This window comes from Petromyzon marinus, chromosome 3 (genome assembly GCF_048934315.1).
Source record: "Petromyzon marinus isolate PM22_M1 ecotype Great Lakes invasive population chromosome 3, UKy_Petmar_22M1.pri1.0, whole genome shotgun sequence".
Classification (NCBI taxonomy): domain Eukaryota; kingdom Metazoa; phylum Chordata; class Hyperoartia; order Petromyzontiformes; family Petromyzontidae; genus Petromyzon; species Petromyzon marinus.
Window position 1 is genome coordinate 6,459,401 of NC_133669.1, and position 23,517 is coordinate 6,482,917.

At 46.1% G+C, this 23,517-nt stretch overlaps 2 protein-coding genes across 9 annotated transcripts in view; both read left to right on the plus strand.

The window, feature by feature from the left end:
- The first annotated feature begins 3,432 nt into the window (after nucleotides 1-3,432).
- Nucleotides 3,433-15,673, plus strand: FGFR1OP2 (FGFR1 oncogene partner 2). Of its 2 annotated transcripts, none has more exons than XM_032972231.2 (6): nucleotides 3,433-3,529; nucleotides 5,111-5,360; nucleotides 5,703-5,820; nucleotides 9,574-9,716; nucleotides 11,775-11,888; nucleotides 12,757-15,673. In XM_032972231.2, exons 2-6 carry the CDS (start codon nucleotides 5,226-5,228, stop codon nucleotides 12,853-12,855), a joined length of 609 nt encoding a protein of 202 aa, XP_032828122.1. In that variant the 5' UTR covers nucleotides 3,433-3,529; nucleotides 5,111-5,225; the 3' UTR covers nucleotides 12,856-15,673. The 2 variants fall into 2 exon arrangements, with proteins under 2 accessions (XP_032828122.1, XP_032828113.1); XM_032972222.2 differs by having other exon boundaries at nucleotides 3,514-3,603.
- A 3,662-nt stretch (nucleotides 15,674-19,335) lies between these two features.
- LOC116952681 (nuclear receptor coactivator 2-like) overlaps nucleotides 19,336-23,517 on the plus strand; it is a 184,494-nt gene continuing 180,312 nt past the window's right edge. For 4 of the 7 annotated variants that reach the window (XM_032972264.2, XM_076073270.1, XM_076073267.1 and 1 more), the window contains exon 1: nucleotides 19,338-19,500. The gene's annotated coding sequence lies outside the window, so the exon portion shown is untranslated. Of the gene's footprint in view, nucleotides 19,501-23,517 lie in introns of all 7 variants that reach the window. The other 3 variants (XM_076073275.1, XM_076073252.1, XM_076073266.1) reach the window with 3 other exon arrangements.

Consider the following 23,517-nt stretch of genomic DNA (forward strand, 5'->3'; position numbering starts at 1 on the left):
AGTGGTTTGCTTTTCTTTCCTATACTTTGCATCCGATGGTTGTTTTTTTTTCTTTGTATTGTTTGTTGTTGTAACGTTCTGATCCGCCCCTGCACATCTGTGAAAAAGAGCTTCATGGCTCATCGAAATTCTCCAGGATAAATAAAGATTCGGATAGGCTGCGGTACTACGTTGTAGGCAACAGAGGGCAGTGCAGCGACTTGCATAGTACGTGTACATATCGTTGTACTCAACGTCTATGCTCCTACGTCAAATGCTCAACCACATTCACCGACCCATCACTGATCATAGGGTTGTGATTGACCGGAAGTCTCTACAGGAATTAGTCTCTCAATGACCATTTATTGAAAGCAATGCGGTATATTTTAATAGGCTATTTTAAGAATAAAATTGTTAATAATAAATCTCCCTGAATAGCTTTCAGAGTTGAAAAGCCTAAAAGATGAGCGTGGGATCGAATCGTCAAATATCCCTCACGACACGCGCGGCGTGACTCCAGGAGTCCGTCATCCAGCAGTGGATTGACAAAGACCTGTACATATATCTAAAAAAGAAACATTTTAACCGATCACAACGAAAACATATGAATAAAAAAAACTAAAAATGTCTCGAGATATATTTTAGAAAAGCCATGCCACAGTCCAGGAAGCTGTTTTAAGTGGGAAGAGAGGTGATGGGATGGGGACCAGATCCTGGCTCCTTCATTTGAGCCGGAATAACCAGTGTGCCTCGTAGGCCCCTTGTGGATGGGTGGTGATATTGTAAGGTCAAGATAAAATATTAATGTGGAAAACCCTCGAAGGGTTACAGTTTTCATCATCATCAATTTGAAGCAAGTAATACTATTGGTTAAATATCAGACATATATACTGTTAATTAAAATACACAGTCACTGTATATTATTTCATATTGAATTTTATATTTATATTATTTATAAGTCATTCGCACGTTTAGGCTGATTTGTGGATTTAATCTTGTTTCTGTTTCAACAATGTGCCAATCCACTCTGAAAATATGATTTACGAGTTAAAATGTTACATTTTATCCAATGTTCACACTTCTGGAAAGTCATTGAGATAGAAATGCGTTAAATATGTTTTGAGATAATAATGACTCATTTGCAAGGCAAACCCTGTACAGGCATGAATTGCTATGCTGGTCGACTGCAGGGATTCATATTCTTGGTTCTTTCGGTATAGTCACGTAGAAGGGAAACAATACAATAATAAAAATATAAAACAATACAATTATCACGACGTTTCGGCTGCAACACAAGCAATCATCATCAGGTGTGAAAACCACAGCAAGAAAATTTCAGGTATATTGTGTCGTTGAATACCATTGCTGTTTACAGTCGCCTATAATCATCACTGAAACAGCAGGAGTTTGTTAAACTTCGGTTTTATTTGAAGAACATTAATTATAATTAGTTATAAATATGGTTTACTCACAATAATTTTCAAGATGTTATTTTTTATTTTGCTAGTACAGTACTGTGCTATTATAGATGGAGACAGAAAATAGCCAATGGGTGTTTCCTACCATTCGGGGATGTTGCCTGTTAATGAGACAGTGATGTTTTTATTGAAATGGTAACTTAATTTGTTTGTCCAGTACTTAATAATACAAGAGCAAATTTTGATTCAAAGCTTTCGTGACTGCAGGGATTCATATTCTTGGTTCTTTCGGTAAAGTCACGTAGAAGGGAAACAATAAAATAATAAAAATATAAAATAAAATTATTACGACGTTTCGACTGCAACACAAGCAATCATCATCAGGTGTGAAAACCACAGCAAGAAAATTTGAAAAAAGTGGCGTTTTTTTCTTAACGTAAAGAACCAAGAATATGAATATAAGAGCAGTTTATAGAACAGTACCGTATTTTCCCGCATATAACCCGCATATGCATATAACCCGCAGACGCATATTCCCCGCAAAAATAGCGTTTTGTGTAAAACAAATTTCAGATGGCCCACACCTCCAAATACCCCGCAGGGTCTTGTTTTGTTTGTAAAAAGTGATATACCCCGCGGGTTATATGCGGGAAAATAGGTCATTATTTTGTATACATTGAGTTTTTAAAACAAGTATTTTTCGTACTTTCAAATATTTATTTATATACTTAAGAGTAACGAATGTATAACTAATTGCATTGTGTTTGTCATTGTGACTTAGTGTATTTGTTCGTAAACTTTATAGAGGATACTGGCTACTTTGTGGGCAGCAAAAGACATATATAGGTGTAGTAGTAGTTATACTAGTAGTTATACTACTACTACACCTATATAATATGTGACCTCGTGACGCGCACAGTATTCGGGTCACACGTAGGAGAGCGACTCAGAGGTGCGAGGAGGAACCACAGACAAGCAGCCACGCGATGAACTTGCACCAACAAATTACTCAAGCTCTGTGGTCCTTTATATATTGAAGGTGGTATCGGCCAATTAATGAGTGTTTACATGTGTGACGAAACCGGAGCACACAGAGAAAACCCACGCGTGCGAGGGGGAAACACTCTATTCATTCCAGACATAACAGGTGGATTGAAAATCATTGCTGTAGTGCCTTCTCCTGGCAAGCCATGGCATTGCACGTTCCCAATGCCCACCTGAAAGGGGTTTCGCAACATTTACGTGATCCACCACCCCTCGCCTTCACAGTGACGCTCCCGTGTCTGTTCCACGCCTTCGCCCAGCCACATTAACCAGGGTGGCCCACGTGACCCGTACGTGGTGTGGAAGTCGTCATCCAGCAGTGGATTGACAAAGGGGCTGTACATGTGCATTACCGTAGTAAAATAAAACAAAAAGTGAACGTATTTAGAAGCTAAATTTTGATTTAAAGCTTTCGTGACTGCAGGGATTCATATTCTTGGTTCTTTCGGTAAAGTCACGTAGAAGGGCGGTGTTCAGAAAACTTTGGTTACCTTGAGCTATTTGGCTCAAATTCTACGTTCCTATGTATGGATATACATAACCACTGTTAATTGCAAACAAGTGATACAGTACTTATTTGATCTAAAAAAAAACCTCAATACATTTGTCGATTACACTGCCTAAAATGTTTTTAAAGTCGACGTTTCGGCTAATGGCCCTTCTTCAGAGCACATAGAGGCCTGAGAGTAAGGGTTGTTTTGTTTGTTTATACATTGTATCCGTGCACCACTGCCAACGCAGCAACGGCAGCACATCACCAAATTAATTGATCTCACATCACGTGGTCCGTGTTCAACCATCATCAGGCGCGTGCAGCGTGCGCATGACGAATTCATGTTTTGCCGAACAAATTGGTTCGATGGCGGCCCGTGGCTGCTCGTCGAGAGTTTGGGGGGGGGTGGGGGGACCCTCTTTTGGTGACGAAACCCGGAGTGGCGAGGAGGGCTTCATCCAGCAGTGGATAGACCACGACTGATGGGGTTTATGCCACCCACGAGTCTCCGCCCCTCCACCAATCCCCCCCCCCTCCTCCACTACCCCCCACGTGGCCGTTGCGTCTCACTTCCGGTGACGTCACGCTCCCGAAGGTTGGTTGAACGACGCGGGGACAGGGGGGGGAGAGCGAGGAAGGAGGCCTCCCTAGTTTTTATATCGCCTCAGAGTGAGTTCCCGTGTCTTGGTTTTTTTGTTGTTATTTAGTTCTCACTGAACAACAGCCCCCCCCCCCCCGTACCCGCGAGCGTGTTTCCCCGCTCGGCGACGGCTTCGCGCGCTCAACACGAGCAACCGGGCTGACGCCTTGGTGCCGCCCGGCTGGAGCCTCGGTCTTGCCTAGATGGACGGGTCGAAGGGGGCCGCATTCCCCGGTTGCAGCTTCGCTCGCGCGTCCCCCTCTTCTCGTCTCATACTCTACCCTCGACCCTCACTCGAGCGTGTCGACTTTAACCCCCCCCCCCCTAACTCTACCCTTCTCTTCCAGTCGTCGCACGCTACCCCAAGCACACTGCTATCTCCACCATCTCTACCCTACCCACCGTGTTATTCCTCCCCCCCACTACCCCACTGCCAACTACCTTGTCACGGACTCGCAACCTCGATCGTGTCACTCGCCACACGCGAACTCTTCGCGGACAAAATTTCTCGCCTTTATCTCCACCCTCGCGTTTATCTCCACCCTCGCCTGCCCACCGTCCTCATTTCCATCTCTGCCGAGTTGAGTTTTCCGGCACCTCCGATGAGGCTGCGTACGGTGTGAAAGAAGTTCGACATTCGTTTACGCGATCTGACCCGAACATCTGTGTTATGAACACTATTGGTCGCGATAGCCTACGTGTCGAACTTACTCCCCCTGTCTTCGCCATCACTGCCATCTCATCCATGTCATCCCTGCTCACTGTCCTCTACACCTCACTTTTTCATTCTTCACTTTACAATGTAACGTCTGTCACTCGCGCCTCTTGTCACATTTGTCCCGCTGTTTCTCTCTTGTCTTCGCTCTCCTCCGATTCTACTTTTTACGTGAGCAGAGAGACTCACCCAAGCCACAGCTTCACCTTGCTCAAGCACGAATTGGAGGGGCACTCATCTATGGTGGGGCTTTTTCAGTGGTAGAAATTCCACATTCCCCGTGGTAGGGCAAGTCTCTTTAGAACAACCACTGTGATATTCACGTTATTGACCCTGTAAGGATGACGGGCTTAGTTCCCCATGACCAGGATATTAACTCTAGCCTTGTGGATTTAAACCACCTTGCTACCCAGCCGGATAAAAAAAAATCTAACACTGATGTTTTGATAGTGTCTAACCAAGATAACACAATTCTCTATTAGGACCTATGCATTAACTATGCATTGTTACAGTATAATCTTCGTTGATATGCTTGTAAATTGCTAATTAGGATCTTAAGTCATGTTATGAATAATGGTAGGTCATAGTAAGAATGTTGAGTCCGAAGAGGTTTACACGGGCACGTACAACCACGTAAGGGCCTTTAAATTCGTGATTTTTTTAAATCACTAAGTCATATTGGAGTCAAGAGTACAAAAAACTTACCGTAGTTCAATCTGGAGACACTGGGCCAGTGCTCTAACATCCCATTACCATCGTCGCCCATTCTACACACTCGTATGTCTGGCTTTTAAAAATTGATTGCTTTCTTTGTGCTGAAGTGTGCAGCCTCCCAGAGTGGGTGTGGGATTGCACTGCAAGTGAACAAGCGGAATAGTGACAAGCCGAGTGGCGGATTTAGTGGGAGGGCGAGAGGGACCGGCCAGGTGAGCAGCCATGAGCTGCTCCATGGACAAGGTTCTAGCGGACGCCCGTGCGCTGGTTGACCGACTCAAGGAGCATGACAGCGCAGCCGAGTCGCTCATCGAGCAGACGTCTGCGCTCAATAAGCGTGTGGAAGCCATGAAGCAGGTGAATGAATGCTCGCTGCCCAGTGCTGGCACTTGGGCCACGATCGTTGTATTATACCTTCCAGGCTCAGGTTTATATATACGTTCATGTGTTTGGCATATAAGGGATTGGTGCATCCATATTTACTCCGAGCCATCTTTGCTCATTACTAATGTTTATACCTAGTACCTTGGTGTGTTTTTTTTTTACATATTTCCTGGTGGAACAAAGATGCCGATATTTGTGTGATGCTGGCCCATACACCCCTTCTGCTATGCTCACTATAATTGAAGCTCGTTAAATATACCTTAATAATTGCGAGGCTGTATTTAGGCGGGATTGTGTATCCATGTGTGTGTTCAGTACCAAGAAGAGGTGATAGAGCTGAATGAGGTGGCACGGCATCGGCCCCGCTCAGCACTCGTCCTTGGCATCCAGCAGGAGAATCGGCAGATCCGGGAACTTCAGCAGGAAAATAAAGGTAGCACACCGAATAAATGTGGAGTGCACGTATGTGTTTTTGTAGGTGTAGGGAGCTGTTGCGTGGTTGTTCATGCATTGCACTACATTCCTGAGTGTGATTCCCAGCCATGGATAACATGGGGATCAAGGGGTATCTGAACCTACCCCGAACCTCCCCGAGGTCAACGCAACTTTAAAGGAGTACGTTATCAGGTGTGGAAATATTAGTACTGGAAGACAAAGGCAGCTGTATATCTCAAGGTGACTGACACCAGGAGCTATACTCTAGGCCCACTGGCCAATGGTAGGTCATCTTTGCCTGCTATTATTTCACTGTTAGAGTGAGCGTATACCTATGATTGCAATCAAACCCAGAATAACCTGGTCTCTGCTAGCTGTTGGATGTTGTAAGTAAGCATGTCATTGTTGTTTGCAGTTGGGGTTAGCATTTCTTGACGGTGATATAAGGTTTAGGATTGTAGCCCACACAGCTGCTTTGATGTTTCTTTGTACATGATCGAGGCCTCTCCGTACATTGTAGCTAATGAAGGAGGTGTTCCTACTTGTTTAAAAAAGTGTGGCGCTCATCCCCAGCATGTTACAACATCCCATGCCTTTTGTCAGAGGTCCAGGGAGCCGGTTAGCACTGCAAGGATAATTGGTGGTTGTGAGTCGCTGAGATGGAAAGTACTTGTGATCATGAAATCCTTTTAATACCAGCAGAATTCAACCCGATTACCATAATTAAGGGAGTGGAGTGGAGGAGCTCCTTAATGCAAGCAACCTCATGGGGCAACATAGATTATACTATCGGGGTTGTGGAACGTCAAAGGTTGGAAAAAATAGCCACACCCTGAGAGTGGCTGGTAGAATTTGCCCTTTGCCAAGGAGGTGCAAAGGGTGACCTGGAGCTTGAGACCAGATAAAGTAGTCACCAGGAATGACCTCAGAAAAATGGTTGTGTGTAGGCTGCCTTGGATGATATCATCACAACTGTTTGGATCACAGATTTATACAGAATTAGAAGGACGCAATCGTGGTCTCTGTATAAAAAAGGGAACTTCAATTCTAACTACCAGTTTATCTCCTTCCTCAGTATCCTGAAAAAGGTATTCGCAAGAATTATGCAACATATTCTTGTCAGGCATGCCGACAAACTTGCAGTATTCCAGTGTGGGTTCAGGCAGTGGGATCCTGCATTCAGTGAGGGAAAAAGTATTTGATCCCCTGTTGATTTTGTACGTTTGCCCACTGACAAAGAAATGATCAGTCTATAATTTTAATGGTAGGTTTATTTGAACAGTGAGAGACAGAATAACAAAATAATCCAAAAAAACGCATGTAAATTTTTTTTATAAATTGATTTGCATTTTAATGAGGGAAATACGTATTTGACCCCCTCTCAATCAGAAAGATTTCTGGCTCTCAGGTGTCTTTTATACAGGTAACGAGCTGAGATTAGGAGCACACTCTTAAAGGGAGTGCTCCTAATCTCAGCTTGTTACCTGTATAAAAGACACCTGTCCACAGAAGCAATCAATCAATCAGATTCCAAACTCTCCACCATGGCCAAGACCAAAGAGCTCTCCAAGGATGTCAGGGACAAGATTGTAGACCTACACAAGGTTGGAATGGGCTACAAAGACCATTGCCAAGCAGCTTGGTGAGAAGGTGACAACAGTTGGTGCGATTATTCGCAAATGGAAGAGACACAAAATAACTGTCAATCTCCCTCGGCCTGGGGCTCCATGCAATATCTCACCTCGTGGAGTTGCAATGATCATGAGAACAGTGAGGAATCAGCCCAGAACTACGCGGGAGGATCTTGTCAATGATCTCAAGGCAGCTGGAACCATAGTCACCAAGAAAACAATTGGTAACACACTACGTCGTGAAGGACTGAAATCCTGCAGTGCCCGCAAGGTCCCCCTGCTCAAGAAAGCACATATACATGCCTGTCTGAAGTTTGCCAATGAACATCTGAATGATTCAGAGGACAACTGGGTGAAAGTGTTGTGGTCAGATGAGACCCAAATGGAGCTATTTGGCATCAACTCAACTCGCCATGTTTGGAGGAGGAGGAATGCTGCCTATGACCCCAAGAACACTATCCCCACCGTCAAACATAGAGGTGGAAACATTATGCTTTGGGGTGTTTTTCTGCTCAGGGGACAGGACAACTTCACCACATCAAAGGGACGATGGACGGGGCCATGTACCGTCAAATCTTGGGTGAGAACCTCCTTCCCTCAGCAAGGGAATTGAAAATGGGTCGTGGATGGGTATTCCAGCATGACAATGACCCAAAACACATGGCCAAGACAACAAAGGAGTGGCTCAAGAAGAAGCACATTAAGGTCCTGGAGTGGCCTAGCCAGTCTCCAGACCTTAATCCCATAGAAAATCTGTGGAGGGAGCTGAAGGTCGAGTTGCCAAACGTCAGCCTCGAAACCTTAATGACTTGGAGAAGATCTGCAATGAGGAGTGGAACAAAATCCCTCCTGAGATGTGTGCAAACCTGGTGGCCAACTACAAAAAACGTCTGACCTCTGTGATTGCCAACAAGGGTTTTGCCACCAAGTACTAAGTCATGTTTTGCAGAGGGGTCAAATACTTATTTCCCTCATTAAAATGCAAATCAATTGATAACATTTTTGACATGCGTTTTTCCGGATTTTGTTGTTATTCTGTCTCTCACTGTTCAAATAAACCGACCATTAAAATTATAGACTGATCATTTCTTTGTCAGTGGGCAAACGTACAAAATCAGCAGGGGATCAAATACTTTTTTCCCTCGTATATGATATTTTCTGCCTGTGTCCTGTAGCATATGTAGGGATTTTTAATTAAACAATCTACAATTCTGCATATACCTGCTCAAGGCCTACAAAACCATCAAGATGCCAGATCATTGGGTTATTTTTCTTGCCTCCGTGTACCTCGATCTCCTGTTCAAGGTAAATGGGCACCTTCATGACACAGGATAGAGTCATTGAGGGGTGCATCAGAGGGGTGCATCAGAGGTGTCCTCTGGCTCCTACATTTATATGTTTTGACCAGCTTGAGGGATCCTGCTGCTGAACCTGCAGCATACCACAAAGACGTGAGGCTTCATCAGCCCCAACCAAACAAAACGCCTCCTCAGGTATATTGTGTCGTTGAATACTCTACCCTCCCCATTTTTATGAGGAATGGGATTGTTGTTGAAGGGGCGGAGGAAGTATCTTCATGAATAATTTGCCCATGGCTTTCTCTGGCAGTTATCTCACTCTTGAGCGAGTTGAGTAGCAGCATCTTTTCATGGGTAGCATAATGCTGTGTATAAGTTTCTTGGACTGTTACTCTAGGCCAAGCAGTTAACCCAGAAGACGTGGGTCTTTTGTGTGGCTTGCTCGTGAGCCATTTCCACTAAACATGGCCTAAAAGTGTACCTAGCTTCGTTATAGTGCATAACAGCAGTCGCAAGTGGTGTCTAAAGCTCCATGGGACTCCTACACAAACTCGGCTTCAAATATGTACCAGGAGTGTGGTGTCAGCACTGGGTAAACAAAGATGGCCCAATGTAGGACTTGCCACACTACCTTAATGTGTGCAATATGATGGACCAAAACATGTGCTTGTAAATACAATTTGCCTCACAATCTCACAATAATTTTAATGCTTGTGTCGGCCCTTTGCATGAAAGCGCCTTGAGAGTGTGCACTCACTTGTGGAGCTGTGTGCACGTGCGTTCGTGCATTCATACGGACACATGTTGTGTGCGCATTCACAGAGCTCAGGGTTGCCCTGGAGGAACATCAGTCGGCCCTCGAGCTGATCATGGGCAAGTACCGTGAGCAGATGGTGAGCCTGCTATCCTCCAACAAGACGGAGGAGAACAAGCTGGTCCTCACCCTCAAGGAGATCCACTGTAAGGTGAGCGTGGCGGATTGAGGTGCCCCCCAGAGAAGTTCTACGCAAGCACTGCGTTTAAGTATCCCTTGCTCACTCTGCGCACGCATATTTATATTTATATCGGCATCCATTTACTCTAACAGTAATGGCTTCCACCAGATTGGCAGAAGTCTATTCCTAGAGATTAATTTACGAGGTAAATTTCTTAAGGATTCATAAGTTTGCTTCATAGAGCTCTACAGTATTTGAATTTTATTCTTGTAATCGAGATGTAGAGTTCTTTTGTCAATCCACTGCTGGATGAGGGCCTCCTCATGCCACGCAGATTTCGGGGATTATTTTACCATACTTCAACTCGCCACACTTCCGTGAGGGTTGGTAAAGACGGGGAATGAAGACATGGGAGCATAGACGCACAGTACATGAATAGAATAGTGCTAACCATCATTTTCAGTTGAGTCACGCTGTTAGATCTCTCCACTGGTTATCCAAAATTAATGCTGAGCTTGCAAATGGAGTCCAAGTTTATTTCTTTTGCAGGATTTCGCTTAACACCGTGAATTGGTTTTGGTGAGATAAGCATAATGAAGACACCTACTGGTCTCTGGTTCTGCAGTATCATCTTCTGAGAATGTCCCTTAACGTTACACAATGAACATCTGCTGTCTGTCAGGAGAGAGTTATGGAACAGGATTCTCAATGCTCTTCTTGTGTTTTTTTTATGGTACACGCGGACCAAGGTAGGATGTATTTTTTTTACTGACAGCGCAATTCTTGACCGTGTTTTATGTTGACCAAGTATCGTAAATGCGAAACAAATGGCACTCAATTATGACCACAGTGTTGTTTTAAGCCTGAGAGTGGGGGAGGAGGAGGGGGAAGGGCCAAATGCTGACGTGTGGAAATCAAGCACCGGTTATATGTCACTTTGTGTTGTGCGGGAAGCGGGGGGTAAAGGGAAAGTGCTGCGTTGCTGTGGTCGGGACAGCTCATCGTTTATTCGAACATTTATATACAAATATTTTGTTTATACCAACCTCTGGATTGTATTAAAATCCCACGTTTTGTATTGAATGAACATGTCTGTTTGGCAACCCTCTTTTGGAGGGATATTTTATCACCCCATATCTGACTGATAGCACATTCTGGAGAAATGGGTGTTATAAAATGCGAAATGCATGCTGAACGCAGAGAGTGACTGTCTCATCGAATAACTTTTGATTGAGGAGACCGCAAACTCATGTTTTGTTTTTGCTAGATTTTTGCCGTCTTTGTGATTGATTGGTTGATCAACCATTTTGTGCACACCTGACACCAGGTCAGTTAAAATGACCTCGGTTGATGGTTTGATCACCACTACCACCACCTGGTGATTTAGGTATGGAACCTAAGCGTGCAGTTGTGACGTTTACGATGGTAAAGCTTGTTTTTTTGCAACGTACAGAACATTCTCAGTCCACTGCTCGATGAGGGCCCCTCCCCATGCCGTGCGGGTCGTGTGGATTATTGGTGAAGGGAGAGATCATAGAGGTGGGAGCATAAAAAAAGTACAGTCAAAAATATTGACTTAAAGCTTTCGTGACTGCAGGAATTCGTTTCTTTGGGTCTTTCGGTAAAGTCACGTCGATGGTTCAAAGAAACCATCTGCATGACTTTACCGAAAGACCCAAAGAATACAGTAAAAAATATGGATGTTTTTTTCTGCACCGCCCTCTGCTGGCCACGTCGGGAATTAAATTGATAAATGTGTGGGTTTATCTAAATAAGCACATTGAAGTGCTGGTTGGTGTGTGTTTTATATATGCGCACACGCTTATATTGTGCAACTTGTATCCTGAAATAAATGTTACACTTGCGTGTGTGTGAACCAGTCCTGTGCCTCCCGTAGGTTGACTCAGCCTCAAATGAATACCTGGTGCAATGTGTGAATATTGCCACTGAGGGAGACAGAGGCAGCCGGGCGTAATGCTGACCACCCACACCCTCGTGTGCCGTGCTGGCCTTCATGGGTGCTTGCTGACAGCACTTACCCCAACAGTCTGTTCAGGCTATCTTTATCTTTGTGGGTTTCCACTGCAGGAACTGCAGGCGCAGGTGGAAAAGGTGTGTGAGATGGCAGCGGTGATGAAGAAGGCCATCAATGCTGATGACGCAGAGGTCATTCGCGAGCAGGAGAAGATGGCACAGCTTGAGGTAATACTAATAGCATCGATACCATGCACATATTTTTACAACGCTTACAAGAATAATTTGAAATAAATTGTCAAAGTTTCATTATTTAAAGTACTTAAGGAGAAATCCAGAGGTCGCTGGTCAGTCTTCCGGTATGGCGTATGAAACAGTGAGCAAGGATATTCATTCACCCTCCCTCTGTCCACGCAGATGTATAAATTGGTAAACCGCAGCCGGATCAGCACATTGCATGGGAAGGGGTAGAATGTGGTTCCTTCCACCTCTTCCAAAGGGCGTTCCCCAGAGCTCACTCTAGTGGGAGGCTCTGCCAGCAGTTGCATAAGTAAGAATTTGCAGGGTTGTACCTTGAGCAATGAAGAAAGTGTTTCTACATATAGTTTGAGCTTTACCTCATTATGCTCATTATTATAATCAGTTAATAATATAAAGCCTTTTGTCAATACACATCAGTCATGGACCATACTTAACCACGATTGGTTAGTTAGTTCAGATACCACACACCACTCATGTTAGAACTCGGTGCACGAACCACTGCACCACCGTTCCATGCCTCGAATATAGTAATACGATATAATAGTATATTAATTTCCCCCCAAAACAAAGCACATATATCAGCGACTGCAATTGTGTGAAAGCAGCTGACAGTAATGCAATTGATCATGATTCTCATGCTTTGAACATATTTATTGAATGGTGGACAAGTGCAAACCATTCTCCACGCCGTGTGAATGAAGTGCCATCTCTTGCGTGCGGTTTTGATGAGTGGAGTCCAGGAATGACGGTTTCATTATCATTTATTATTTATACCACACCTCCGATGCAGTACATGTCCAGATTTGTCAACGGTGCTTGTATGTGCGGTCCACAGCTCGAGAATAAGACTCTGCGGGACCTGCTGAAGATCAGCAAGGAGAGCTTTATGAGTGTTGTGGAGGAGGCAAAGTTGGCTGGCAAAGCTGGGGACTGAGGGTGGAGGACATACACAGTGATACTGCCCAACTCTTGCGCGTTTTCAGACTCATCCACTTAGTAACACTCACACTTAAACTCGCACATTGGCGAAAGGGTGCACACCTTTGTCCATACTATAGTATCTCTTGTGCAGACATTTTGCTCATGAATGCACATTCTCACGAGATAAATCATTCTTGTGTACACATGCATGTAGGCATTATCACAGGAATCCACGTTTAACATGCGCAACACCTTTTCCTGTATACTTGGTCCCACACGTGTGTGTGTGTGTGTGCACGTGCACACTTTTGTCTGGAAGTCATGTGCACCCATCAGGATGAGGGCAGACGTTGTTGCTCCTACCGCCGGTAACTTATTGAGTTTCTTCTCCCCTCGTGTACACTCATGTAAGATAGCCGCTGAGCCTGCCCATGCAGCTGAGCTTGGTGCTTTTGCTTTAGGAGTTTGTAACAAATGGCGTTGCGGTCAACGTGTTTTGTGAATGTACCGTCATTGAGTCCTCACACTCGTGAAGAAGCACTTTGGAGTCCGAGTGTGCATCACGTGCTCATTTTAAGGGGATTTTGGGCTGCCCTCTTTAGTAGGATGGGAGCCATGGATGCATGTATGTGTGTCTGCGGGCACGTGAGTATGACGATTGTGTGTGCTGCGAATGGCAGTGGTAACGTGGTGGATGGTGCACTGCACTGTAAGTGGAATTTAGTATTTGAACCGAGCCTGGACACCTCCTAAGTTAACTCGGTCTAAAATGAGTACCTGGTTTGATGGCACTGGAGAGTCAAAAGGCAGCCGAGCCCATGTGTTGACCAGACCACCCTCTCCACGTGCCATGCCAACCGTGATAGGTGCTTGCTCACAGCACTTAGCTATAATGCTAAATGGGGAGTCATTGTTTTATTATGTATACATAATAGTTTTAAAAATATATATATGTTGCATAATCGGTTCTATTTGTTGTTTTCCAGCTGTGATGTTGGCACCGATATAGACAGTGAAAAATGATAATCCATTCCGGAATCTCCTACCGATAAAATGGCTACACCTCAATTTCATAACATAGGTAACAGACATTCTTAATGGTCTCCCTACATAATCGTTAGACTGGGCACTGTTCAGCTTTATGGATGCATGATTTATTTGTTTTGTGCTTGTCTGCCAAATAAGCCATCACTGCAAAGCTAGACAAAATTTTGGTGCAAAAGCCTTTTCTTGTACGATGGATTTTTTTGGATGCAGTGCAGAGTCACCACGTGAAGAACATACACTCAGTACAGCACACATGAAACTTCCCGCCATTGTCTCGAGGATTAGAGGCTCTGGTAGCCGAGTATGCTTTCTCCAATCCCTTCGAGACTTCATCGCTCAAGCTGGACATGCATCCCACCAGTCGTCCACAGTTTCGCATCACTGAACGATGTATTTCTTGGATGACTTTGACCCCGTTTTCCTTCTGCCACAACTTTGCTTGCATTAGGATTCAAGCTGCCAGCGCTGGCACGTGTGGCATGGAAGAGTTTGCTCTTGCCACGCTTCCTTAAAGTTATCTCCCCATGGTGGTCCTGAAGCTTGCAGATCCATGGAATTCTCAGCCAACAGAACAATTCTTATTCTCTTCTCGTTTTTGGCTACACACGAACCTTATTGAATCTCTGGTGGCTTTTTTTACCCAGAATCACACGGTGCTGATTCATGAGCATCGGTGTCTCGAGAAAAACTGTCATTGTCACTTGAATATTTAATTGGTGCTTTGGTTTTCACCAGTTACGTTGCCATTTTGGTTTTCTTCCTCAACGCATGAGCAAAACCAACCTGACACAGGGCGTCTTCCCTGGCATTGCTCGGCAGAGAATGTGTTCGATGTAGCTTGTGAATATTGGCGCGAGTGAAACAACCAGCTGTGCTTCTCGCCTTACCCCCCCCCCCCCTCGTGTGTCATGCCAGCCTTCATAGTTGGTCACGTGTGCAGTTTGCTTCTGACAGCCGTTGAGACATCTAGTGCCCAGAACTCCGAAATCTGTAATTTCAAATGAACAGCAGTCTGCCATAAATGGCGTACAGTATTTAGGAAAATTAGGATCGGCAACATCCGCCCACACAGTTGTGTGGGTGGATGTGGTGGGGAGAACGGCGAATAGTTTCTGATGCATTGCAACTCTTTGAGCTGGAAAAGTTATGTTACTGAGGGCTTCCAGCGAACTCCTCTGGGACCGAGTTTTGTATCATTAGTATTGGCTCAACTTGGTTAATTGTTAAGTTGAAACTGTCGATTTCTGAGAATCCTGACTTCTAGAACAATGACGGATGCTTCCAAAAAATCAGGCATTGGGTAAATGCAAAACCAAGTTTATTCGTTTTGTGTGAGAGTATGCATTTGTGCGTTTACGCTTTAATAATTTGGAAGTTTGTGTGTGCAGTTGTGTGAATGCTTTATTTCTGAAAGTATGGCAGTGTATACAAATATAGCAACGTGTATGTGCGTATGACACGTATATCACTTTTACGCGCGTGCGAATGCAATTGAGTTGTAAGTGCATGTACAAGCGTGATCGGTACATAATTTTGTATTCTTTGAGTGTGTGGGTACGCGTGTGTACATATAAATTGTATCTACCCATAATGTGTGCCCGTGCACGTGCGTTTCACACGTTCCAAGCGACAGGTACCCAGCGTGTGGCTCTTCATTCGATGTACATTTTTTTAAATGAAACTATTTTTCTGCGTGTGCCCTCTGTATTCTGCCTCGCCGACGTCTGAAGGGCCCACCTGCTTGTGTGCGTGTGCAAATGAAACGATTAACTTTTGTAACAGTGCCCATGTTTGTCTGGAGTTTCTTGTATCTTAACTGCGTGAAAGCTACTCTTAGGTTCTTCAGCATTCAAGGTCACGAGGTTATCGCAGTTAATGCGAACGATACCTCACCATCACTTCTGTCGACTGGGTTCCACAAATGTTGAACAGTCAACTCGTAACCAAAAAGGTTTGCTATTACAGTATCCCACCAACTGGCTTTAGATCTTCCCCTTGGTCAATAGCCTGTTGGTGCCACACTCGCTGACTTCCCTGCACGTGTGACTCGTATATTTGCATCCTGCTTTTCATTTTACACCGGTGCGTCTCACTTGCTCAATTCAAAATGTCCAAGTTGCTTACCCCATTCTGCCATTAAATTGTCTTCTCTATGCGCCTATAGTAAATGGGGAGACGCCTCTTTACTAGTTCTTCGTAAAAAATCCAGCGAGGACTTGTTGAGTAAATATGCGAGTTATATCGACACATTAAAAGTCCCCGTTAGAAGCTATTTGATGATACACTAAATACGAAGCATTTATATGTAGTTCTGTCCACTTCCAGAAATGTGAGATTCTTTCCATGCTAAGTTCCGCAACCACAACGCAACAGCAATCACTTCTGCTCGATCCAACGGCTGTTGCAAACATCACTTCCCACCCTCTCAATAATTATTGCTCACGATAGACCAAGACAGCATTATCATTTATAACGATAGTTTGTAAGCAGTATTTTCTCACCGAGTCGCGAGGATTTCGTCAGGATGGGGGGTGACGGTGGCAGTCAATGGGAATAACTGGTCCCTTCGAGATTTTCATACTTTTTCAAGGGATGCAAAGTCAAGATTATTATGGAAATTAGTGACTGCAGGGTGGGTAGGGCACCAGGAGAGGGAGTACGTAACATTTGACAAGGAGATGAGGCGTCTTCTACTTGGCGATGCAGCAATAGGGCTGCGATTCAGGCAGTGGCGTGGCTATTGAGTGCAGATGGTACGAGTGCCAAAAGGGCATTGGCTCCGCGCTATGAAGAGAGGGGGGGGGGTTCAATCTTTCCACCAGCGCCCATTCTAACTATGCCACTGAATTAAGGATGAATTAAATTTTGATTTAAAGCTTTCGTGACTGCAGGGATTCACATTCTTGGTTCTTTCGGTAAAGTCGCGTAGAAGGGAAGCAATAATAAATGTTTTATTTTATTGTTTCCCTTCTACGTGACTTTACCGGAAGAACCAAGAATAAGGATGGATTGTTCATCATGAAATGGAAGCATACTTTGAATTGGAGATGTGATATTTGAAGTGTAAGTACAGTACATACACTTAGTTAAATTAAAATCACAAACGCCGTTAACATGGACTTTTTCATGTGGTTACCGGTGGTGCAAAAAAACCGATTCAACACCCCGAGTGTGTGGGTGGGGTCTGTATATCCTGAGGAATGGACAAACCTTTTGCAAATGCCACAGACATAATTTCCACTTTGGGATGTAAATTAATCTATTTTTTTTTAAGTAGGAATAAATGTCTGAAAACTGCAATTTAGTATGGCCCTGCTTGGGACGGTTGTGTAAAATTTTCTTAAGAATTTGTTTATTTAATCAAGGACAAACTTATTTTCTTCAGCAGTGGCGTGAAAACGTAATTTCAATGTTGCAACTTAACCTTGTAATATCTAACATTGCCTGGATTTCAAATTACAGATCACCTTTACAGTGAACATGACTTTTATTGGTCCAAAACATGCCAAAGGCTAAAAAATTACCCGCAAATTACTAAATTGGGATTATACGGAACAACATTGTCCGACCGATATAGATGACTTTAGAACAGGGGTCGGCGAACCTGCGGCTCTGGAGCTGCATGCGGCTCTTGAAATTCGAAACAAATGGCTATTGTTATTTTGGTTGCCGACCCGTGACCATGGAAATCCAGTTTACCATGGGCAGGCAGGGGTTGGCAACATGCGGCTCTTTAACGACGGCGTCGTGGCGTTATTAAGGACCGTCTCGTATTCACACGCATTCACGCCTCTTAAAATACTGGGGGGGGGGGGGGGGTTACCGAATTCGACAAAAAATGTCAGCTTGTGGTTTTGGTTGCCGATCCATGCTTTAGAAGGAGAAACAGTGATCCCTGATTAGCCACGCCAACTTACGAGAAAATACATAAACTGGCTTTAAGGTGGAGATTAAAACCTGCAAAATGAAATCCCTCTAAAATGAAACCACAGTAAATGTAAACTCTGCTAACACACCCACTGGCGGTAAATCCCTCTGCTTCGGCAACACTTGTGGCTGTAACCCGCTTATTGTGGGCAAGCAATAGTGAAAGTAAATCCTCTTACGGTGGAGGTAAAAAAAAACCTCGACTGAATGCAACAACTGCTGCTGTAGCTACGAAGGTAAAAAAAACATGTAGCAACAGAGCTGTAGCTGCGTAGGCTAAAACAAAAAAAAGCCCTCTTGTGGCAACATTACTGCTAGCTCTGGGTGGAGGTGACATTGATATGTAGCTATGTGGCAAAGAAACCTCCCCTTCACACTCCCCGCGGTCCTGCCAAGATTACCCTACTGTGGTTGCTCGAGATAAATCCTCTAAATCAGGAGGTCGCCAAGCAAAATAAGAGCCATGTTTTTTTCGAATACGGTACAAAAAACTCAATATTTCAAGAACAGCAATGCATGTGAATACGAGACTGTGATACTTGGTAAAAAAACTTCACGAAACAGTCCTGAATGCAGCCACATGCGGCTCTGGAGCCGCAGGTTGCTGACCCCTGCCCATGGTGAACTGAACTCCCACGGTAAACTGGACTCACGTGGTAAACTGGATTCCCACGGTGAACTGAACTCCCACGGTGAACTGAACTCCCACGGTAAACTGGACTCCCACGGTAAACGGTACTCACGTGGTAAACTGGACTCACGTGGTAAACTGGACTCCCACGGTAAACTGGACTCACGTGGTAAACTGGACTCCCACGGTGAACTGGACTTCCACGGTAAACTGGACTCACGTGGTAAACTGGACTCCCACGGTGAACTGGACTTCCACGGTAAACTGGACTCACGTGGTAAACTGGACTCCCACGGTAAACTGGACTCACGTGGTAAACTGGATTCCCACGGTGAACTGGACTACCACGGTAAACTGGACTCACGTGGTAAACTGGACTCACGTGGTAAACTGGACTCCTACGGTGAACTGGACTCACGTGGTAAACTGGACTCCCACGGTGAACTGGACTCCCATGGTAAACTGTACTCCCATGGTAAGCTGGACTTACATGGTCAGGAGGGAATCGGAAACCAAAATAACAATAAGAACCATTTCTTTATTTTTCTCTCGAATTTCAAGAGACGCACTTGCAGTGCTTTAAAAAAAAGAGCCGCGGCATGCGCCTTTCCGTGAGCCGCAGGCTGCGTCGACCTTTGCTCTAAAGGCCCTGCAAGCGCGTGCTGTGGAAGTGCCGGGGAGGTAAACAATCCTCTGATCTCACAAACAGCGCAGTGGCGACAACAACAACAGCAGCAGCAGCAGCAAAGTGGAGTTCTAGTTGCTGGAGGTGAACTAAAATCCTCTGATCTGGAGGAGGCGTTGTGCGGTGGGTGGGTGTGGGTGGAGGAACCCACAGACTCCAGCGCGTTGCACTGTGGGAGCGCTCTCGGACCCCATCAACACGCACGGGGTTGGTTGGTCGGGGGGGCGGGCAGCAGGGGGAGCAGCAGCAGCAGCAAGGGCAGCAGGAGGAGAAGCAGCAGTAGGGGACGAGGCTGGTGCTCTACCGCTTCGGCATTATATGGCGGCGTCTTGATGCAGTCGCGGTCTCGGCAGCGTCTTGCACAGTAGGTGAGACGACGCGGAGGAGGAGGAGGAGGTGATGGAGGAGGTGGTGCTGGTGGTGGTGGAGAGGCTGCGAGACCGAGCCTCGCCACGCACAACTTGGCGCGATGTTGTCGTTGATTGCGGTGTTGATAACGTTGATGTCGGAGTTGTTGTTGGTGGTGGTGGTTGTTGATGCTGTGCGAGGAGGACGCCGTGCACGGATTTCGGTTGCATGCAAGAGTGTACACGCACGCGTGCGTGTGTATATACGTGCGTGTGTATACGTGTGTGTTCGTGTGTTTATTTCCGAGCGTGTACACCGTTTGCAATAGCGTGTACACGTGTGTTAGAGACTGTGTGTGAATGTCTGTGTGCAGGAGAGCGCACTCCGCGTGTGTACTCGTCCTGTTTACACGTCCTGTTTGTGCAGCAGAGCTGTGTACAAGAGCGTGCGTGCGCGTGCATGCAAGAGCGTGCGTGGTTATGCACGATGATTGTTTGCGAGAAAGTGTGGACCGTGTACACGTATCACATCGGAGTGTGCACGTGCCGTGAGCGCGTGCCGTGTGCGCGCGTGAGTGTGTTCACCTGTACGAGGAGTCTGTTGATAGACTCGAGCGCACGATTGTGCACTTGCCCCGACCGTCTGCTAAAGACTGTACGGGGGATCTTTGTATTTGCGGTGCTGGGGAGCGGTGGCCACGAACTCACGGCCACCCGAGTTCCGATTCCCGCTCACGATTTACTCCAAACCCGCTCATGGGACTGCCCCCCCCCTAGGTCGGCTCAGCCTCAAACGAGTACCTGGCGCGGTGGTGTACAGTTAAAACATCTCCCACTGGGGGGGGGAGACAAAGGCGGCCGTGCGTGCTGGTGCTGGCCACCCACCCCCTCGTGTGCCGTGCCGGCCTTCATAGGTCCACTTGTCCCAATAGTCTGTTAATACTATACGGGGGATCTTTGTATTTGCCCCCCCCCCCCCTGTGCTCTGCGTGTGTACACGTGTGTGTGTGTCTTTGTATATATTAAAGCCAAATAGGCTTTGCCGTGGGCTAGTTGATGCTGTCATTAAAACTGTACGGTAATTATTTATTCCTGTGCAAGCCACACTTCGTATAGATCCATGAGGGCGACTCTGGTCGTGCAACAACAACAACAACAGCACAAACATTGTATTCGCCCGAACTTTTGCGAGGTGCACCAAGGGTGTTGGTTGCTTCCCAACCTTCACCTCTTCGCGCTGAGCATCGTGGCGAAGTTTTGGTCAAATAACGTGGTGATTTGTGGTCGCAGTAGCTCACGAAATCGCCTCGCAGGATCTGGAGAGGCATTCATCCAGCAGTGGATTGATCACGGCTCATGATGATGATGATGATCTCTCAAGACTCAGAGGCGTGTGGGAAAGGCTTAATCCAGCGGTGGTTTGAAAAGGATGCCGTGCAATGCGACATGCATGCAATGGGATTTCTGATTTTTTTTTATGGGCCAGATTGTGGGGGCAGCTAGAGATTACATCTGTGACGGGGCGCGTCAATGTTGTTACAAGTGTTTGCTACCTGGGATCGGTGGCTCGAATGCCCATTCGGCTCAACGCGTGGCTTCTAAACTCTTGATGGTCCATTGCTGGGTGGGTGGCTACAGTATTTGGGGAGTTTTTCGGCGAGTGCCAGGAAGGGCTTTCCTTGGAGCAAAAAAAAAACTAAAATCCAACTGTGAGCTGCAAAGTGTTACTCGAAAGGTATTGGCTTTGGTTGGGGGTGGATGAGAATCGTGGGGCCCCGTTAGGGTGAGCACAACCGACTCCACACGGCCCACAGTGTGAATGCACCGCTCGTCACACTGCCTCTCCTTGATGGATTGCTAATTGATGCTAATGCCGCTGCTACCGTTTGCTGCCGAGGCCCACAGTCGCTGTGACAGCCAAACGGATCTGTGGCGTGGGGGTTGGGGCTGTGGCCAGGGCCAATCGGTGTACCTACCGCTTGTGTGGGGGAAGACGGTGCTGTCCCCTGTGTTATAAAGCAAGCAGTACACTCGATAAGAAAATAAATGTTGGGCTTGGGCGCGTAGGACAGGTCGCTCGACAGGATGGCGGGCAATTGACGAGCTTCGGTGACGGAATGGAAGCCTAGAGGACGACTACTGCTGAGATGGAGCGATGAAATCGGTTTGTGTACAGGGGTGAGATGGATGGTGGTTGCAACACTGGACCGTGGGAGATGGCGATGGCTTGGGGGGGGGGGGGGGCTTCATCCAGCAGTGGATAGACAGTGGCTGGTGATGATGATGATGATGGATACACAATATGGTTGGCGTCATGGTTAACATTCTGTGGAGTGAACCCGGTGACCCGAGTTTGGTTCCCGCCCACGGTTAACATCGGCGGTGAGCGATATCTGAACCAGTCCTGGGATTCCCTCCACTTCACGAACCCACAGGACAAGCTTGGTAAAGTAGGGTCAAAACAACCCCCATCACGAACATGCGGTGCGGGGAAGCCTTCATCCAGCAGTGTATTGACAAAGGGCTGCACCATGTGATGTACGGCAAACGCAACCGAATTGCAGGGTTTTTATTTGCTGGCTTTGGGCCAATCGAGATATATCTTAATTGCATGTAAACAACATCTTTTCAAATGGTATTTTCTACGCACAGGGCCCAAAGGCTGATGCAAAGCAGCCGTGAACAGGGAGCATGAGTTATCATGGCAGAAAAAAAAACATTGACCCATTTTGTTTTGTTTTATTAACCAAGGTTATAGGAACTTGAGAAACCGACGATGGGAGGCAGTTCCAAAGTGGAGAAATACGAGGAAAGGTGGATAACAAATGGAAGAAGGAATGTGATTGCAATTGTGAACGCTGAGCTAGCAGACGGCACTGTCTACCTCGATATAACGCATGCCATTTCACTGACAACATTAGTATGTGCCCTGTCAAAGAGGACCTGGAGAGAATTGTAAGGAAAACAATTATAAAAAAAACCAGAGAGGGTCACCGGGGGGAATGGACTGTGCACGCAAACACGTGTGCTTCAAATTGGTGTCATATTTGCACATAAGACATGACGTGGTGGAAATGTTGGTGCATGCAACCCCCACTTTGCCCCCCCTTTTTAATAGACGATGTCAGTATAGTACTGTGAAGCGATTGGAGGGTTACGGGGGGAGGAGAGAGGGGCCAGCACTGGTGAATCTGGTTTCTTTTCGAAGCTGTGGCTCTGGAAGGTTCTGGGAATGCCAACACAGGCCAACACAAAAAAAAACCGAAATGCGTTGCTCACAAGAAGCGCCCGGGTGAACTTGTTGCAGCGGCGGCTGCAGCAGCGGCGGCGGCGGCAGCCACAAAGCACCAGGTGATGTGTGCACCCAAGTGGCCCTTCACCCTCGCTAATGAACAAGCAGCCAGGTTACTAATTATGTAACCGACACGTGTGTGTGTGTGTGTGCGCGTGCTGGTATTGGTTGTGCGTGTGCATGAGCACCAGCCGGTCGCTAGGCGGCGCTCTATCGTGCCCAAAGAAGCTGCGCCTGATGCTGATGGTGGTGATTGTGGCGTTGCGCACACGGATGACCGGGCGTGCATTGTCTCTCTGCAAACAGTACGTTTTTTTTTTAAACACGTCTGTGCACGAAGCCGACAACAGTCATGCGCAACGGGCCCTCTCTGGGATTTGCATCTCAGCGCTTAAGCAGCAAACACTTTTGTGCGGTTGTTATTATTGTTGTTATGATGTTATCGCGTACATTTGCACACCCTGGTACCGATCGTTATATATTGTGCGGCAAATGTGCAGGTGTAGTCCCCACTCACCTTTCCTGTAGAGCTCTGCAACCTTGACTTGCAGTTGGCCAACAACTTGCACACGACGCTGACACACGACACTGACGACACAGCATGATCAGCCATCTCCAACTGCCAAACGTGTGTCTTAAAACTTTTTTTTTAAATAAAAATGTACCAGGTGGTAAGGCCCACTAAGCTATGATAGCTCTGTTTCAGAAGCGACCTGGCCACAAATGATAACTCAACGAGAAAGTGG

What these genes read in the sequence shown, in the direction of transcription:
- FGFR1OP2 (XM_032972231.2), top strand. Translation starts at nt 5,226, where the DNA reads ATGAGCTGCTCCATGGACAAGGTTCTAGCGGACGCCCGTGCGCTGGTT. An exon ending in GTGTGGAAGCCATGAAGCAG is followed by an intron (nt 5,361 to 5,702) that starts GTGAATGAATGC and finishes GTGTGTGTTCAG; the next exon opens with TACCAAGAAGAGGTGATAGA. An exon ending in ACTTCAGCAGGAAAATAAAG is followed by an intron (nt 5,821 to 9,573) that starts GTAGCACACCGA and finishes GCGCATTCACAG; the next exon opens with AGCTCAGGGTTGCCCTGGAG.